At 39.4% G+C, this 12579-nt stretch overlaps 1 protein-coding gene across 6 annotated transcripts in view; it reads left to right on the forward strand.

The window, feature by feature from the left end:
* The window catches only part of BTBD7 (BTB domain containing 7), a 112771-nt gene extending 102887 nt beyond the window's left edge, over window positions 1–9884 (forward strand). For 5 of the 6 annotated variants that reach the window (XM_030558863.1, XM_030558864.1, XM_030558859.1 and 2 more), the window contains 2 exons: window positions 1166–1597; window positions 4830–9884. In XM_030558863.1, coding sequence (XP_030414723.1) covers window positions 1166–1597; window positions 4830–5645 — 1248 coding nt within the window. In that variant the 3' untranslated portion in view covers window positions 5646–9884. The remainder of the gene's footprint in view (window positions 1–1165; window positions 1598–4829) is intronic. The other variant, XM_030558865.1, reaches the window with a different exon arrangement.
* Window positions 9885–12579: the final 2695 nt, after the last annotated feature.

Here is a 12579-nt window from a genome sequence, read left to right on the forward strand (position 1 = left end):
TCCAACATCAGCCAGAAGTGGCATTTGTTGAAAGAGGTGGAGACACAGAAGAAATGTTAATGCTTCTTTTTGGAAAAAATGCCATAATGTGGAGTGAAAATGTCCAGTGCCTGATTCCAGTGACATTGGTTACATGTATTCTCAGAATCTGAGAAGCTTTTGTCATTGTCACTGTGCAAGCCACTTGATGTTCAGGCATTTCTCTCTTTCCCCAGTAAAATTTTTTAAAGGTAGGGGCTGATAATTGCACAGACTTAAAGTAAATAGGAAGGTGAGGAGGTCTTTGCAATAATGCAATACAATGGTTGTAAAATACACTGGTTTTGAACCCCACGGGGGAACACCAGTAGATTTTTTTAAAAATTGATTGCACATAAGAATTCTTACATTTCTGTCACTTAAAAACCACCATACACTAAAGAAGAGTGTGGTCTTTTCCTCCACTTAAACTGGTTGGTTAAATGTCACAGAAACAGTGTTTCAGTGCTCATCACCCTTGTTTTAATTCTAATTTGTTTATTGGTAACATTTGCAGTGTTGTTTGCTATGCATGAACATTAGAGAATAGATATGCCTTTGCAATACCTATATTCTTTTGGGGGACACAAGCATGAGTAAGAGAAGTCTGTGCTCACTATTTATTATTTGCTGTTTGTCATTTGTTGTTGGTTATTTTCCTGTTTTGAAAAGTTTCCATCTAGATACGAAGCAGAAATTCTTCTTCGAGTGCTTGCTCATACTGAATCCAATTAGGTGTGCGCACGCTGCGTGCACATTCGTCAGAAGATTTTTATCCTGCCAACACTCGGTGGATTGGCCGGGTCGCCCCCTGGAGTGGCGCCATTATGGCGCCAGATATATAGCCCTGCTGACCCAATGGCCCTTCAGTTCCTTCTTACTGCCCATGACGGTCGTTGGAACTGTGGAACGCGGCTTTGCTGATCTCCACTTCCCTAGCTTACTCGTTCTTTACTGTTAGTTGTGTTTATAGTTTGAGTTTTATAGTTGTAGTTAGTGTATTTAGTTGAGGGGGGATCAGGGATTAGCCCCTTTCCTCCATCCCGGTGCCAGGCTCATGCCCAGGTCACCGGGACTCAAACCGTGCTCGGCGTGCCAAAAGCCGATGCCAATAGGGAATCTCTTATTTTGTTGTATTCTCTTGCAGAATCCTCACAAGTTCTTTCCTGACGAGCGGTTTGGGGATGAAAGCCCACTCTTAACTATGAGACAGTCTGGACGATGTCGAGTTAACAGCACTCCCACTGCAGAAACCATGTTTACAGAACTTGACTCTTTTGTGGCCTTCCATCCACCACTGCCCCCTCCTCCACCTCCTTACCATCCACCAGCTACTCCTATTCATAGCCAGTTCAAAATGGGCTGGAAACAAAGGGTGCCGAGTCAACATCCCTCACGTTCCTTTTCTTATCCATGTAACCATTTACTGTTCCAGTCCAGGACAGCTCCTAAAGTTGCCCCACCTGTCTACGTACCCGGTGTCAAAGCAGCAGCACCCCCTGATTGCACTAACACTACAGGACTGGGGAGACAAACAGTAGCTGCAGCAGCAGCAGTAATGGCAGCTGAAAAGCAAGCAGTAAGTGCATCTTTTTTCCTCCCATCGAAGTAATTTATTGAAAAGGAAAGTAAAGGTGAAATGTAATGAAATAATGTGGCTTGGAGGGAAGTGTAAAGGTTACTCAACGGCGAGTGTAAATCAACCTTCTCCCCTCCATGCCTTCTATAAAATACCTGAACCATTGTGGTGCAGGGAGCCAAAACAGAAGGAGCAGAACTAGTGAATAGACAGGGAATAGGTGGATATAGGTGTTACTCTTTCTATACATATTCACTTGAGAAGTAATGTAGACAGACGGGCATGTGGAGGAAATCTGTGGAGAGTTCTGAATGCCTGGAAGCAATTTTGAATTGAATTCTAAAATCAGTAAGCCAGTGGAAAGTGACAGAGAATGGGATATATGCATATATAAAAAGTGTTCACGGATTAATATTTAAATGTAAAGAAAAAATTGCGTACATATATCTAAGTTGCAAGGAAGACTGGATTCTTTGAGTGAAGCTGACTTCATCATATGATTGGTTGTTTGTCTGGATAGAAATGTAATTGCTAAAAGCACATTTTAAAAGAAAAGTTTTAATGTTGACATTACTTGATATCAGTTTTAGGACTCCTAAAATTGTTTCGAGCCTGTGTATGTGCATGTCTCCCAACACACTATACTTCAGTTTCTGAAGACCTGCTTATAGTCACTCAGATCTTTCCAAACAATTTATATTTACTTAAATCTGAACTTTTGTATGCTTCTGCAACCAAAGATGACTTGTTTTTCAGTTGGTAAAACTCAATTCAGCTCTTTCTAAATTACCTGAGCTTGGTAGAAGTTGTTTTCATATTTTAAGAAAAATATTCAAGTGCTTTCTTATGCTCCCATTACAAAATACCCCATTTTTAAGTTAGTTCAAACTTGCAATGTACTTATCGTATTAAAAAATGCCTTTGACATAAGTTAGTGTCTGAAAGTCATGCACAAAGCTTGCATGCTTATTAACCTCTAGATTATTAACAAGCAACTATGTGGTGGGAACGCCACAGGTTGGAATGAGTGAAACTGCTTTTAAAGAAGGAACTGATTTAAAGCAGTTGTATGTATGCTTCTTTGTAGTCTATTTAACATTGACTTAAAGAAACCCCCCACCCTCTTGAATGCAAAGTAGTGACTAAGAATTTAGTATAGGAATTGTCCTACTGGTCTCTGAACAGTGACCAATACTAGATATTTCAGAGAAAGGCACAGGAAATTCTGTAGTAGACAGCCTGCCCACAGGAGAAGTTTCTTCCTAACACATTCTGTTAGTAATTACCTTATGCTGAAGCATAAGGAACCTTTTAAAATATCTTTTAATCATTTCTAACATAACCGTAGATGTTGTCATCCATATAAATCCTTTTTTAAAGAAAATCTTAAGCCTTTGGCTTGTGGCAATGGTGCTCCAAAATTTGTTTTTATATTTTGGGGTAAGAAGTATTTCCTTATTGTACTGCCTTTCAATTTCTTTGCTTGTCTCTTTATTTTTATATTATCTAAAAAGCTGGAATTCCTATTTAGACTATCTTTTCTATACTTCATTATTTTAGATACTTTTAACTTGTCCCCTTATTCATTTTCTTTCCAGTTACAGTCTTTTCAGTCTCTCTTCCTGTTGAAATCTGCCCATGTCAGTTCAATTTTCACTTTATCTCTGCACCCTTCTTTTTCTGTTATCCTTTGAGACTGAGTGACTAGACTTGAACACACTATCTCAGGTGAGGGCATACCATTAATACATAAATTGACAGAATACATCCAGTCTTTTCTATCCCTGGTTTATTAGACATACTATCGTTTGCTCAGTGTGCAGAAATGGTTGGGGGGGAAGTGTTCATTGAGAGAGGCAAAAGTACACCTAGGTATTTTTCCTGAGTGATTACAATTAATTTAGGAGCCAGAAATATGCATGATTGTTTCAAATTATTCCTTCCTTTTTCTCCTTTATCCATTCTTTAGCCCATGTGGTCAAATAATTCTAGTAAAGTAGAAACACACAATTTTCCTTCACAGCCCTTGTACTAGTTTATCCCTGTCAAGTCGTGTTCATCTAGTGGTTTGATAATTTTCCTGGGAGGTTTATTGGTCTGTAATTGGCAAGATCACCTCCAAACATGTAACAAGGAGAGAAGAATCAATTTTGTAATTACCACAGCAATTTTAACTCAGCCATATTGTGTGCAAATAAATATATAATGCATAAATGTAATTATTCTGTATTTACAGAATATGTGCAGAGAGGTTACAACCAGATATATACATTTCCTGACTTTCATGCATTTAAATTCTCAGCCATAATGTTGCACTGAATGTATATCATTTGAAAAACTAATATTGCAGATGGCTGAAAGCAGGCATATTTAAAATCTGTTCACTGGCAGTCTGAGCTTGCACATGTAATGTGTTTTTTTATTTTATACACCTCTACCTTGATATAACTCTGTCCCTGGAAGCCAAAAACCATCTTACCACATTATAGGTGAAACCGTGTTATATTGAACTTGCTTTGATCCACCGGAGTGCGCAACCCCCCTCCTCCCCCCAGAGTACTGCTTTATCGCCTTATATCCAAATTCATGTTGTTATATTGAGTGGCATTATGTCGAGGTAGAGGTGTATTGTATATTGAACATAGGACTACAATAATCTTGTTTGTCAATTGAAAGTAGCTAACATTTCATAAAGGAATGGGGAAGAGAAATTGGACATGGTTTGCTCTTTGCAAGGGAGGGCCATTCTCTTGAGATTTGATTGGTTGCATATTCCGATGTGGAAATGATATGCATGATCTTTTGCCTTTATACTTATTCTTTCCAAGGGAATGTGCAGAGTTGGATGTTCTCAATAGTTGCTTCTCAGCGCTAATTCTGGGTAATAATCTGCTTTTAAAGCTGGTTAGTGTGGATCAGATGTATGGAATACAGTATATAAGTCCCTCCTCTAGGAGACTGAAAAGTAAACTACTGATTGGTATGGTGTGTGTGTATATAAAAAAGTCATATGTATATAAAAAAAATCAACCGATTTGGAGTAGCACATGCTCTTAAACAAGTTTTGAAACAATGTTGAAGTTACTGGCTAGGATTGTTCTAGAAGACTGAAGTGGGTCAGAAAGGAAAACCATCACCAACTACTACAGAAAGTGATGTTACAGATAAATTTAATTAAAATGTAGAAGTAAAGCAAAATCCAAGTAGATTTAACTCTTTCTTTCTTTTCCAGTGTACTCAGCCCATGTTAAATGAGTTGATGCCAGATATTGCTATGGGTGTGTCAACGATGTCTCTAAAGGACAGAAGATTGCCAGAGCTCACTGTTGACACAGAATTAAGCCAGCCAGTGACGGAGGTTGGACCTGGACCACCCCAGCATATTTCATGTATTCAGACTAGGCACATGCACAGTTCTCGAAAGAAACATGCAATAGAACAAAAAATAGATACTCGAGAAAATCAACAGGAGTATCCAGATTTCTATGATTTCTCTAATGCTGCATGCAGACCTTCCACTCCAGCACCTAGCAGACATACTCCTTCACCTTCCCAAGGCATGTATTTTGGTCCAGATTTGTATAGCCACAGTAAGGCATCACCAAGTGGCTTAAAGTCAGCTTATCTACCTAACCAATTATCTCCTAAAAAGCAAGAGGATTCTAGGAGAGAATATGTGCTTTCCCAAGATGGGCATCAGCACAGACAAAAGAATGAGCCAATACACCTCGATGTCTTAGAACAACCTCCCCAGCGGTTGGACTTGGCATTGGCTGCCCAGGAAAATGCTGGTAATGGCCCAGTTCACATCAGGGGAAGAACAAAAATGGAAACTGACTTAACATATGGGCTAACTTCTAACAGACCTTCACTCTCTGTGTACAGCTCTGAGATACAAGAAGAGCGATCCAGCAGGAGACTAACAGATGAGGAGCCTCTGGAACATGAAGCACAGAGAAATACAGATTTGGAAAGGGAAGATGCAGTAAGCAGAGGAAGGAGGTCTCCAAGCAAACCAGACTTTCTGTATAAAAAATCTGCCCTCTGAAAGCAACCTCCACTATTTCTCTGTGCCTGAGAGTTGTGAAACACCCCATTCTTTGCAACTTTTGGCCTGACTTTTGTCAGACAAATTCATTAATGCCAGCAGAAAACTCAATTTTGCTCACTTTTTTGTAAATACATTGCTTTATTAGAGACAGCATGCTATCAGTTTATTTTGAATGCTGCTTCTGGGTTTATTTTTGTGGTTTGAAAATATTAAGCCTTTACAAAAAGTAGCTGGCACTTTTTTTACAAATTGGTAGCCTTTTGCACCTGTACATTTATTTTACCTGTATTAGTTTTGTATTAATATGTTAAATTTTCTTGTTACATTTAAAGGACTGTATTTTCATACTTCTGCATTTTACCTTTCACCTACCAATTCTCCATGTGCATTGGGTTGCACACTATGAAATGTATTTTCTTATGAGATAGTAACAATGTGTTTATTTTTAATTATATGAATTCCAAAGAACAGCACATCAAAATACTTTTTTAGTAACATTGTTTAGGTCTGAAATCTGCCTGATCTATCACTACTGCAAATCCAGTGTAATACCATTCTGTTTAACATGTCATGGCAGCTGGTCTCCATTCATTCTGATTCAACATGTTTACTCTAAAACATATGGCTAGGGCTTTCAAAAGAACCTAAAGGATTTAGATTTCCAGGTCCCAATGAAATTCATTTGAAGTTGGGTGTCGTTGCATTAGGCTCCTTTGAAAATCCCAGCCTATGTTTTGTGGTCCATTTGTGATTTTGGAGAACTGCATGGGCACTGAGAAGCATTTATCAGACTCAAATGATTGATTTGTGAAGAAAACCTAGAAATACTGCAAATTGATCGTAACATTACTGTGCTAATCAGGATACCCTTGAATTGGGCTGTGTGGAGGTCAGAGTTCAGAGGATTCATGCCACAATCTAAAGCTCTAGGAAGATCAGGCTTAGTATCTGACGTTATTGTCTAAATTATAACATTGCCTCTCTAGTGGAGGTGCTGAGGTGACTGCTCATTGCCTTCTTTTGTCCTGCCTATGAGAAAAACAAAGGGCTTTAGTCTACCTGATGTCATTCAGTGTTCCTTAACATTTTAATGTCTCTGAATTTATCATTTCAGCTGTCCTTTCGTGAACTGAAGAGTAACTGAGTTAGCTTCATTGGTTGCAGATGGCTTAGCCCTTTTTAAAATTACACCTCTAGCCCCTGGAGTAAAACAATAACTGTGGGGCAGGGGTGTCTGACTCTTCCACTAACATAAATACAAGGTAGAGAGGAGACACTGGTCGTTTGGGAACATCCCTTACCATTGTGCTGAGGTTACACAGTATAAGGGGTTTAGTGATGGTCATTGAAAAGTCAGCACTTGCCAATAGTTACCACACGCTTATTTCCCATTCTGAATGTTGTGAAGACTCTGGTATATGATACCACAGTGTAGTAACTTCTGGTAAATGCCTTTTTTTGGGTTGGTCACTATAATGAAAGATCTTGCAGCAATTGAAGACCTCAATCAGTGTGAGCTAAAGACTGTTTTAACCTTAAAAATGCTTAATGCTATTTAAATGTAAATCTTCAGTTTCCTTTAGTATAAGTCAGTTTTCCTGGTCAAAAGATAGGCGTCTCTTCTTGCCCATTTCCTTCCCCACCACAAAATCAAAAACAACCTCTTCACTCTCTCATTAATGTATACAAGGCTTAGGCGCCATAAGACCTTATTGTGCAACTATGTACTGAATTTTTAAACTAGAAAGTGGTGTTTGGGTAAACTATCATGGGTTTGTGATCTAGTAATTCATAATCTCTCCTGCAGCACTTTGATACCATGTTAAGATTCCTTTAAGGTACACTCATGTTAGTCTAATGATATTGGGTGATGAAGGTTGACTAAATCACAGTTGATAATTAGTCTTTTTCATCTTAGGAGGCTTAGTTTGAAATCGGGGTTGGGCCACAAGTACAAAATGCATGTGGTGAGTCCAACCTCATCTCTAATCTTATGTTGTGTTCATAGAATCGTAACACAGTGTGAAAGTTGTCCTCACCTCCAGAACTGTTGTTAGGATGGGTTAACACTGGTGTCACACAGGCTAGGGACTGAGGTGTGTTGGCCTTGCTCTGTGAAGTTCGTCACAACATTTTCTAACACTAATTCCCAACTATATGTATTGCCCCCCCTTGCCCATGCTCACGAGCAGTAAAATCAATGTAATCCTCTCCCAAAAAGTAAATGACTACTTGCATTGAAGGCTATGTTCAAGTGTTAGTAACACGATCACTTTAAATCCTAGCTTCCAACAGAAGACTTACTATTTGTATAACTTTACCTACGACTTGGTAGATCTGCTTACAGGAAACCTGTTTTAGCTATTGATGATGTCGTCTGATGTGGCACTGTATGGTAAATTGTGACTCAGATCTCTTAGAAATAGCACGAGTAGTTATTTGATGGAACTTGTGAGGGGGTGGCTGGTAAAGAAGGCTGAGAAGTTTCATGAGTATGTTTTGAATGCACCCATGAAATGTTTTTGCAGTGGAATATGTTGGTGAGAAGCTTTTTATGGAAAGTCGGTCTGCCCTTAGAAAACAGTTGCCACTTTCGAGGTCTCAGAAGCTGGCATTTCACACCATCAAGCAGCACTTAAGGGAAAACAACCATGAAAAAGCAAGAAGTCCTAGACACGCCATAAAACAATCAGGCCACTTAGACAATCTGCACTTTCACTTACTCATGTTGATCTGGGAAAAAGATAGAGAATTGCTGCTGATCTCAAAATATTTTCAGAGAAGGTAACCCTGTGTCATCTTCGTTGGGGTTTTTCTTTTTTTAAATTGTAGGATTTAATCTACATTCTGAATTGTTGGTAAAGTGTAATTATTGAAGCCAAAAGTTGCACGATAACAGCATTGTAGCAACTGTTCTCTAGTCCCAGGGGTGCTTAATATTTTTTGTGTATATTAAACATACATCACCCCGCTCCCCCCCCATTTAGAAATCTCATCAATTAATGAGGTGATTGGTTTTTATTTTTGGTCAGACCTCCAGGTAACAGTGAAATGTCTCTTGCGGATGTATAAAAGGGGTGTTGTCTTGTTTGCATTTCCTGTGTCCTCACTGGAGCCTCCTTGAGAAGAGAGCTCTTAGTTTGTTGTAATGCTGGCAGTTTTTCTTCTTGTTTTTAAGAAGTATAGGCAAAGTAGGCTGAATTATGCCCTGGTTTAAGTTAATACAACCCGTTCAGTGAATGGAGTTGCCTCTATTCATCCCAAGGTTAAATTTGGCCCCAGGCTTGTATAACTGGACGTGTGAAATATAAAGAACGCATGCATCCGATTCTATAGAAGCGTTATGCTGAAACTAATCTTCACTCCCCTCACCCCAAAAAGCAGGTAACATGCTGGGGTAGTGAGTTGGCTCAGCTACTTAATACAAAAGATGTGTGTTACCATATCCTATGCTATACTTCATCTCTTTTCAGTTCATTGGCTGCAGCAGAAGCCCCTTGTTTACATGACAGACTTTCACATTAGAGTGGGAATTCTAAGCTCTTCCTGTCCTTCCATATAGTTCTGAATCGGAGAGAACGCGGCTTACCCATTTAACATTGTTTGATGAAAGAGGCATCAGTAGATGTTGACTTCAGAAATCATAGGATGATTTCCTGTTCTTGGTTTATTTAATGATCATTTACTTGAAAACATGAGTACTCAAAAACCAAAACAGATTTCTCTCCCCCTGCCATTTGCTAACACTGCGTATGGATGAATAACTTGATTTCTGGAAAGGACGCTTCTTTGAAATTGTTTTGCTGTTTCTATCTCTACTTCTGGAAGGTGGCCTTGCCTTCTGCAATGTTACATTTTGTTTATTGTCTTTGTGCTGTTACTGGTAGTCAAGTGCCTTCAATGCTAAAGGCTCAGAAAAATTTCTTAAACTGACTTCATGTCCTATGCAAGTGTTTTTTCTACAACCTGCATAACCAGTACTTTGTAAAACTTGTTTACGCTTCAATTGTACATAGTGTTTTTTTTTTTTAAAAATAGTATTTTATTTAGGTACCTCCAAACTTGAATTCTAGTCGTGTGATGCATTGTAAAACAATACATTTCTCTTTTGAGTACCATTACAGTTGTAAAAAGGTTTTCACTGGTTCTATTTTTCTACTGTTGCTGAGAAGCATGTAACATGAATTTATCCTACATATAGTTGGCATTTCAAATAAATGGCTTGTATAGAAAGTGCTTGTGTAAAGTTTTTCAGTTCAGCTACCTAAGACAATTGTGTTCCATATCCATCTGCATGCTCTTAATTGATAGAAATATCTGACTTATTGGAGGAACAGAGTACATCTTACTTATTATAATCATACCTACCTGTCTGAGTTTAGTCAATGCTGTCAAAAAAGGAAAATATGGGGGAGAGGGTATTTGCCCTTTAACAAAGGGTCTTAGAGGAAGAGAGTACTGTAGATTATACTTACTTCCTCTTAGAACAGGACATTCTTCTCAGACATTGCCTTGAATTTTAAGGCTGTGATTCACACTTATGGGAGTATGGGAATTCAAAGCTAGTGATTTTGCTCATTAAACAGTTATGTATTTTTAAAAGGTTTTATTTGGGTAAGTGAACTTTCCTATATAGGACTGAGTTGATCTTGCTTTATTTAGGTGAGGCAAACAAATTGTTAGTAAGGCAGCACGACTTGGCCCTTGGCCCAGAAGCCATTTATATCTTAGAGAACAACATTCACTGAACACACAGCATTCATTTCATGGACAATCTGCAGTTACCCAAATCAGTTAAGACGTACGAAACGAACTTCTCAAACTTACAGTATTTGATTATTTCAAAGCTTTGTTAGGTTTACATATGTGAGCCAGGCTATGTTGAACAGTTTGATTTTGAATTGCAACTGACTTAAGTTACCTGTTTAGTTTTCTTTTCTGCATGATGCCACAGGTGCATGAAAAAAACAATGTTCTCCCTTTAAGAATCGGGGGGTAACTTCCTACATTGTCAAATAAGTTCATGCCAATTGTAAAATGACTTTTTTCACAAGTAATGTTCTTCCAGACTGATCCTGCTGGGGAGGGGGGCAGCGTTCCCGCTTTAGGTTCTTTAGGAAAACAATTCTCAAGTACACTAGATGCAAATCAATTCAGACTACAGAGATAAAATAGCTAGTGCAATGTATAAGCATCCACTGATTCTTCAATTAAACTGCTTTACTTGATGTGTTTAAAAATGCAATGTAAAAACAGTTGCTTTCAAAGCATACCTCTTCCCATGAAAGCAAACTGGAAACTACAGTAATTTCTAACTGCAATTTTTGGATAATCAGTTTCCTTGTGAAGGACTAATCTACTGTGTGTGAAATGGTGATTTCATTCTTTAAGAGCATTGTCACCTCTCTAAAATTCCCTGATAGCACTAAAAACTGTTGGATGTGGGCAGAGACATGTTAGCGATCCTGAAAGCTGTCAGATTAGATAGTAACCTAGACTGTGTGCTTTTCCTGGGTACTCCCACTGATTACAGTAGTTGCCTCTACCCTTCCTGAACTTTTTACTTTGCCTTGTCCCCCATCTCAGGCTGCCATGGCTGGAGGAATGACAGCAATTGAGTTAAATGCCAAAGGATCCAACTCAACTGATGTAATTTCCCACTGTCTCCTGGAGCCAACTTTCCTTCCTTCAAAACAAACACACACTTCAGTTGCTTTCAAACAGCACCATTCTTTCTGCTACTCAGACCTGTAGCTTCTTTCAAACTTCACCCCTTTACTTTCAAGGTGTGTTGCCATTTGAATAGAAGATGGCCTTTCTTCCATTATAGTACTACACTCATGCCTCCCCACAAATCTTACAAGTTGCCTGGCAGCAGGGTTCAGCTACCTGGAAATCAGGAAACAGACCAAAGGTTTAGCTAGTGATAACTAACAATTGTTTCCAAAACAGATTTCAGGCTCAGCAGTTATATGCTGGTGTTTGGTGATCACAGTAAGCAGTAGTGGATGACTCGTAAGAATTTCACATGAAGGCTTAAATCACCTCAGAGTAGCTTTATTACTGATTAAGGAGGACCTTAATTGGTGTCCTGTCTCCATGGTTCACCCCTGTGCCCAGTATTATCTATTAAGCTGGCTGATTTCCTGTTACTTCTGCTAGGATTGCCAAAATTAATGCCTTTGCCCCTCCATAATTTAGTTTTCTTCAAGTGCTTGCTCATGTTGATTCCATTCCAGGTGTGTGCACTCTCACATGTACAGTTGCCAGAGACTTTTGCCTTAGTGATATTGGTAGGGTCTGCTCTGGCGCCCTCTTGAGTGCTGCACTCATGCATTGGTATATTAAGTGCCACCAATCCTACACCAGCTCAGTTCCTTCTTACTGCCCGATGGTTAGTTGGAGCACCTTGTCTTGCAGATTGCAAGAGCATTAGCACTTCTTACAGACTTTATCTTCCTTGTATAGAGTTTGTAGGTACTCAGCCATTAAGTGTTGGGTTAATTGGTAGCTGAATCCCAGCTGGGACTTCATTCTGGAGCAGGGCCTGCCCTGCTGTCCTGGCTTCAGACCATGCTCATCATGCAGCAGGCTGATGCCTATCAGTGACTCCCATAGGAGTTTGGGGGAATCCCACAGAAAGGACAAATGTAGAATATGTAAGAACTTTCACCCTAGAACCCAAAAGGAGTGGGATATTCGCTTGAGGGCCCTCCTCATGGAGGCTGCACTTTGTCCTGTACAGGATCCCTCCCACTTGGAGCCCACACCAAGCACTTTGGCATCAGTGAGGAGCAAGCTGCCAGCATTGGGCTCCACCCAGCACCTTTCTCCTTCGCTGGTGCTTAAGAAGCAGCAAAACAAAAGTCTCCCAGCACCAGAAGGAAAATGGGCTTTGGGCAATGTCAGGCCATGTGCCAGCCCCAGGGCT

The sequence above is a fragment of the Gopherus evgoodei genome, chromosome 4 (assembly GCF_007399415.2).
Source record: "Gopherus evgoodei ecotype Sinaloan lineage chromosome 4, rGopEvg1_v1.p, whole genome shotgun sequence".
Classification (NCBI taxonomy): domain Eukaryota; kingdom Metazoa; phylum Chordata; order Testudines; family Testudinidae; genus Gopherus; species Gopherus evgoodei.